We start from the raw sequence: 7,584 nt of genomic DNA on the forward strand, positions 1-7,584 counted from the left end.
AAAACAAAAACAAAAATAAAACAAAAACAAAAACGAAAAAAGGGAATTAATAGGGTTAGTTCACGTGAGTGCCTGTGGGCCTGTGGCCATATCCGTAGTTATCCGAATAAAAAACAAAAAGTAAAGGGCCATGCTGTACACACGTAAAATACACTCACTTCATAGGGCCCACCTCACCTCAGTAATCTCCAGCGCCTTCCTCCTCCTTTTCCTTCTTGTCACCCGTCTGCCTTATCCAAAACCATAACCAAAACCAGAAAACCCATTCATTCCTACGTATATATGCGTACATGTACGTAAATTATTCATCCATACTCCAATTATATTGAATATACTACTTTGTCTCCCTCTAGATCTGCATACAAACAACCATTAATTCAATAATCTCTTCTGTCTGTTATAAGAATGAAGCTCCATGGACGTAAACTATTACTCACCCAATCACTCTTTTCACTCCAACCCATCACCAATACTCCAACGCCACCATCCGGATCACCTCCCGGCACATTGCATCCACCTAGCAGTAGTTATACCTTCATGCAGTCCCCCGTGGTTCTCGCAGTGCTGCTCATCGTCCTCCTCGCGTTTTTCCTCCTCGGCTGCATCTCCAACTGCATGCACCAACTCCACGACGACGAGTCACATCCTCGCCTACGAGAACCTGGCCAGGAAGAAGTGACATCGAGTTTGTCTCCTGGGTCGGACTCCAACCTGCGTATAGGAGTCGACCCGAAGACCATTGGGGCTCTGCCGGTGTACTCATACTGTGGGAATTCCGACCACAAGTGCTACGAGATCACGGACTGTGCGATTTGTCTGAACGAGTTCCAGCAGAAAGAGGCCGTGAAGACGATACCGTTTTGCAAGCACGTGTTTCATCCTTGCTGCATTGACACGTGGCTATCTTCGCAGGTGACGTGCCCCGTCTGCCGGTCCACCCGGTTTTTCCACGATCCGAATTTGGGTGTGAGGGAATCCGAAAATATATGGAGGGTGGGAAGTAATGAAAGGTGTATAGAAGTGATGGTTGTGGGTGTTAGGAGGAACAGTAGCTGCTCCAGTTTAGGAGAATTAGCGGTGTTACAAAGAACATCCAGTCTCTAATTACATGCTAATTGTGTTTGTAGCCTTGCACATAAGTTCCTATTTTTGGTACTTCCTTGTACATATATATCTGTCTTGGTTAAATAGCTATTATTTGGTTATACAGATGAAATAAGATAAATGTTAAAAATTAAATAAAATATTATTAATTAGAATATAACTTTTATTTTGAGATTTCCAAAAATTGAACTGTTTATTATATTTTGTATGAGAGTTTGAAAAAGTTGTAATAATTATATGACATGACATGACATGAAAGTTCTCTGCTTTCCCTCATGATTCTCTTCTCCCACCTTTCGTTCACTACCTAAGCTTATGTTCCTTCAAACGCAACGTACTTTCAAGTAGGGGTGTAAATCGATCCAATACTGAAATTTTCGGTCTATTAGTTTTCCCGAACTAGACCTAACATCCATAGGAAACGGTCTGGTCTGGTCTCCTATTGGTCCAATAGGCCCATTCGGTCCGGTGCAATTATTTTTTTTATTTTTTTCATCTTTATTTTTCAAATAAATTAATATCAAAATTTATTAAAATTGCTAAATTAAAATTAAGTGAATTATTAATGTAGATTATATAACTAACTTACTAAAAAATTATTTTATATGGTTAATGATAATAAATTAAATGAAATTACATCATTAACTTAAATAATTACTATATAAAAATAATATATTAAATTATTAAAAATATTTTTAAAATAAATATAAGAGGTTGGTCCAATCCGGTCCGATTCAAAATTTATAGACTCCAAGACCGGACCAAATACCATTCAGTCCATACCTTTTAGGACTGAGACCGATCGGTCTAGAGTTCGGTCCAATCTGATCCGATCCAAATGGATCGGTCTAGTCGGTTTTTCTAGTTCGGACCTACCAGCTTACACCCATACTTTCAAGTATGGCAACGAAGGAGATTTTGGGTCGTACATTGTTGAATATGATGGAAACCACTATGTTCTCCCCATTTTCCCCCCTTCCAACTCACCTTCTACAACACTACCCCAAATGCCTTCATGCTTGCATTGCTAATGGCAACCACTCCTTCAGGTGCAATGGGTTGAGTGGCCTGTGAATGAGGCTTGTTGGTTAGGCCCATGGGTCCAGGAAGTGTAGCCTGTTAATGCAAGTAATCTAGTTCTGTAATGTGTTGTGAACGTGACTTAGAGCCTTAGAGGCTTGACTAAGTCATTAGTAGCCATTGGTGTTGGTTATTCAAGGCCTAGTATCGTGGCTTAAGAATAGGGTCTGTAATTAGTCCAGTTAGTTAAGTTACTTGTTGAGTGGAGTCCAGTAAATTTGGTCATTCAGTTATTTTTCATTGTATTTAACTTGTCATGATTAATGCAAAGTTATCAAGTATTATCGCAACTATTAAGACTTGAAGGTGAGAATTCCTCGAATTAATCCATTATTTTAGTTCCTTAATTGTTAAGCATAACTGATACAAGTTTTCTAATGGCTAAAGGTACTAGTACGCGTTATTCCCAACTTGCAGAGTCCTTGGCTGCGGTTAAACAAAGCCAGAAACTTTACCACCAAAATCAGAATTCTCTATAGCAGGTTGTTGATGGCTTGGCCAACCAATTATAATTAGTGGCAACTAACGTGGACACTATACTGCGCACTTCAGAGAAAGTAAACACTAAACGGGCAAAAGGGTCTGTTCACTAGGTGTCTAATCTCCTTTTTGAAGATCATGGAGGGATCCAAACTCGGGCTGTGCATTTGAAATTCTAAATTTTAAAGGGGATGATCTGAACAGGTGGGTCTATTGTGCCAATCAATTCTTTACTTACCCCCAGACGAATCCACATCATCTGGTATTGTTGGCGTCTTTTCACATGGAAGGGAAGACCTTAGTGTGTGGTTCCAAGACCTTGAAGCTGCGGGAGGTATCAATAGTTGGGAGGGATTTGTGCAAGCCCTTCATACTCGGTTTGGACCAACGGCATATGAGGATTTTATGAAAGTTTCGACGTGTTTGCGACAAATTTCAATGGTAGAAATTTATAAAAGTCAATTTGAGACCCTTTCAAATCAACTTAGAGGGTTGGCTGAGCCTTACAAACTCAGTTGCTTTCTAAGCGGGCTTTGTGAAGATGTCTGTTTTATGGTACATATGTTGAATCCTCCAAATTTACATGTGGCTTTTGGGTTAGCTAAGACGCAAGAAGAGAATGTAGTGGCTTTGAGGAGTGCGGCCAAAAGAGGGCCGATACCTACTCGAATGGCTATTGAGCCCCCAAGTCCAAAGGAGAGCTGAGCTATTTTTTCTGTGCAGAGATTATCACCAATACATATGAAGGAGAGAAGCAATAAAGTGCTTTGTTACAACTGTGATGATAAATGGGCCCTTGGAGTCTTGGACATAAATGCAAATCGGCCCATTTGTTTATTATGGAATGCGATGAATCCAGTGAAAACAATGAGCCCAAGACGGAAATGCTGGAGGACAAACTAGTAAGCCTAGAGTGGAACAAGAAATAGTTGAAGTAGAACCTAGAATATCTATTCATGCTTTCTCTAGATCATCCAACCTAGAAACCATGAGGCTCATGGGTTGGATACAGGGGCGTATGATGGTAGTGTTGGTGGACACGGGGAGCACACATAACTTTATGGACCCATTAGCTCTTCGGAAAGCCCAGTTACAAGTTACATCAACAGAAGGCCTATCTGTCAAATAGCAAATAGTGAGACCATTCAAAGTGCAGGAAGTTGTGTAGGAGTCTCTCTCATGATGCAGGGTAACTCTTACACCACTGACTTTTACAATTTAACTCTTGGAGAGTGTATATTGTAACAGCTCGCTAGAAATTTAACGATGAAATTTCTATTGGTTTTAGGAATCTCGTGAAGACTTGGTATAGTTAATGTTATTATTCACTGTAGTATCAGAAGTGTATTTTTGATTATTGGAGATAGTTAGAAAGTTTTAATTGGACACATGGAAAGATTTTAACCACCTTACTCTTCTAAGTCTACTCTCCACTTTTGGAAAATAACCTTAACTGATTTTGTGGATGAAAATATATAGTTGCAAACACAATTGTGTACTAATCTGTGCACCAATGTGATGTGATTAGTCAAAAAGTAGATTTTATTGAAAACAGTGTTAATTTAAATTTTAAGTATGAATAAATCAGTATTGGTACACAGATTAATGCGCAACTATGCTTGTATGTAGCAAAACTCTTTGTAGATATTATTAGATAAAAAAAGAAATATTTTGAGCTAATTTTCGTGAATATTATTAGGTAAAAATATCTTGAGTTGATTTTTATAGATATTATTAGATAAAAATATCTTAATCTGATTTTTGTAGATATTATTGGATAGAAATATCTTAAGATGATCTTTTATAGATATTTTGGGTAGGAAAAACCTACACTCAACTCTCAACTCCAGTCTTATCCTCTTCCATATCTCGTCCATAAGTATCTCCAGCCACCACCCACGAACTTATCTCCATTTACACTTTCCATTAAAAGAATATCAAACACTCTCTCTCGGACAGCTTTTAGGAGTTCTTTTACACGCACATTTCGAAACTTTTGTAAGTGTTTTATCATAAAGTCTCCTTCATATAAGTTGTTCCTTTTTTAGTCTAGTTTGTGTGGATATCTTATTTGTCCCATTTGAAGATTATTTGATCAGTCAAATATTATGTAAACTATAAAAAGGTCATTCTAGGAGATAAACTGGAGAATATGTTATAGTTTAGAGTTTTTGACCAAACTAATGGATAGATATTGGTCCGAAATTTTTATGGAGTATTTTTAACATGTATATATGATTATTGGTTGAGGAGTTTTGCATGATTAAAGATTTTGATGAAAGATTTTCTTAGATTTAGAAACTTAGAAACTGGAAGAGAAAAAACAGTTTCTGTTTTGAGAAAATTTAACTCTTTGGTGGTCTAAACCTATTCCAAGGACTTTGATAATTTTATTGGAGGATCCTAAACATCTTATATACATTTTATATTATTATTTTGAACATATTTGATGTTAGTTTGAAAGATATGAAATTTTATGCAAACAGATATTCAGATAAGCCAAAGTGTGGATGTTCTTGGCTAAATTTATATTTTGGTTAATTTTTAACCATGTGATCTTGAATTAGAAGCTTAAATTTATATTAGGACATCTTTTTAAATCATGTGATGACTTAATTTGAAGATTACATCTTTATAAGTTATAGATCAAAAGGTTAATCAAAATAAGTTAGAAACAAAAATCAATAGAAATAGCATATGAGAATTTCGGCCCTATGGAGTTTTAATAGTTGTGATTAGTTTTAAATTTTTTCTAAGTTGATATTTGAGTTGAGGATAAAATTTACATGAAGCATGTAAATTTTGGTAACTTTTGGAATTAGTATACAAAATCCTTAACTTATGGGTTAAAGGGTCATTTTCCTACATGCAGAGAGTAAAATGAAAATTTTACTTTTTAAGTTAATATTTTCCATATTTCAATTTATTAGTGATTTAGTGCTAACTTTTAGAATCACTAATTACAGTTCTTCCTGATCGCGCTTAAGGTTTTATAAGAAACGTAGAGATCTAGGTAAGTTAATTTTTAACTTACTAGCAGTTTACTGTGTATGTGTGCTAAGTAAATGAACTATAGTGTATATATGTGTGTTATCATATATGTCATGCCATGCCAAGTTATCACATAATTGTCTGTTACATAGAATTTATTCTGTCATCAGTTTTTATCTGTTACATAATATATTCTGTCATATGTATGAAAATTGTTACATAATATATTCTGTCATGTATTGCTATACATTACAAGTACGTCATGTTAAGTATGTCATCTATTACATGTATGTCAAGTCATGTAATATTCATTGTTACAAGTATGTCATATTAAATATGTTGTCTATTATATGTCATGTTACAAAATGTTTCTATCTCAAGTAGGTCATGTCTTTTAAGTTATGTTCAAGTCACGTTATGTTACGTCAGGGCTTCAGTCATTTCGTATTTCAGTCATGTTTCATCCTGAGTTACATTCAGTTTCGTGGGGTCCACAATAACTGTGGCACACGAAGTATGGGGTCACAGCAATTATGACACATACACTACGTGAGACACAACAATTATGACACGTAGAATACATGGGGTCACAACAACTGTGGAGTATGTATTTAACTGCATTATGACGTGTAGAATACATTGGGCCACAACAACTGTGGAGTATGTATTTATACATAGAATACATGGGGCCACAACAACTGTGAAGTATGTATTTTTCATGTTAAGTCAAGTTTCAGATCAAGTTCATGTCAAGTCAAGTTCAGTTCACGTTTCAATTTAAGTTATGTCAATTATGCTATATTGTACGTCAAGTTATGCTTCAATTACTTATGAATTTGATTATGCATTCATGCTTTTACTGTCATCCATATATCATTAGCCTGTTTGGAAGTTTGTTTTGTTAACTTACTGAGATTTGTAAACAAATCTCACTGTGGTAGTCCCAACTGCCATTCTCCCGAATGGTAGATCTTGTTACAGGACCTAAAGGAGGATCAGGAGCTGACCAACTAGACACAGTCGACTGAACGACGGTGCGTCGTTAATGTTAATATAGTAGTTAAATTACTACTTGTACGATGTTGTTGCATCTCCAGTACTTTTTAGATCATAACTATTTTGGACTAGTGCTGTGATCTTAGTTATTCAATGGATCTTTATATATGAAGTATGTTTTAAGTATTTGGGATATTTTCAGTTTGGTGCATAGTATTGCTAAAAAAAAAAATTTATCCGCTGCAAATATTGCATAATGTTAGATGCATGTTAAGAATATTGCATCTTATATATCATGAACGGGGGCATATAACCTTGTATTACATGTCTCGACGCTTCAAATGTCCGTCCAATCCCAAACGGAATTTGGGAGCATCCCAGGGTGGTATCAGAGCAATACGTCTCTGGGTAGTAAATCCACATATCCTTAAGAAATGCACCAAATATTAGGTTTGAAATTTTAGTCAACATTAGGTTTGGATTTCTTAAAAGTATGAAAGGTAGTATGTGGTTGTAATACGTATATTCGTGTGTTTCACGAAGAGACAAATGACTCACGATAGAATATCTCAAAACCCTGAGGAAGACTTCAGTCAAGATAATCATAATTCTTCGATGGATGGAGGATTAGCTGAAGCTGTGCGTATACTAACTAACGTTCTTAGACATCAGCAACATCAACAAGTGCACGTACCTAGACTCAAACTTAGGGGTTGTCCATATGATAAGTTTTTGATTTACCGTTACCCGAATTTTTTTGGTAATGAAGGGCCACTGAGAGCCGAGAAATGGATTATAGATCTCGAGAGAATGTATGAGATTTGTGGATGTCTTGAGGACCAAAAGGTTCTATATGCTGGATACCTATTCCAAGGAGAAGCTGGAATATGGTGGGATACACGTAGGCAGCTTCTAGTTAGGGAACTAGGAAGT

General features: G+C 36.2%; 1 protein-coding gene across 1 annotated transcript; it reads left to right on the top strand.

Annotated features, from left to right (window-relative positions):
* Positions 1-1,169, top strand: LOC122292531 (RING-H2 finger protein ATL57-like). Its single transcript, XM_043100932.1, has one exon. It carries the CDS (start codon positions 406-408, stop codon positions 1,102-1,104), a length of 699 nt encoding a protein of 232 aa, XP_042956866.1. The 5' UTR covers positions 1-405; the 3' UTR covers positions 1,105-1,169.
* Positions 1,170-7,584: the final 6,415 nt, after the last annotated feature.

This window comes from Carya illinoinensis, chromosome 13, assembly GCF_018687715.1.
Source record: "Carya illinoinensis cultivar Pawnee chromosome 13, C.illinoinensisPawnee_v1, whole genome shotgun sequence".
Taxonomy (NCBI): domain Eukaryota; kingdom Viridiplantae; phylum Streptophyta; class Magnoliopsida; order Fagales; family Juglandaceae; genus Carya; species Carya illinoinensis.

What these genes read in the sequence shown, in the direction of transcription:
- LOC122292531 (XM_043100932.1), top strand. Translation starts at nt 406, where the DNA reads ATGAAGCTCCATGGACGTAAACTATTACTCACCCAATCACTCTTTTCA.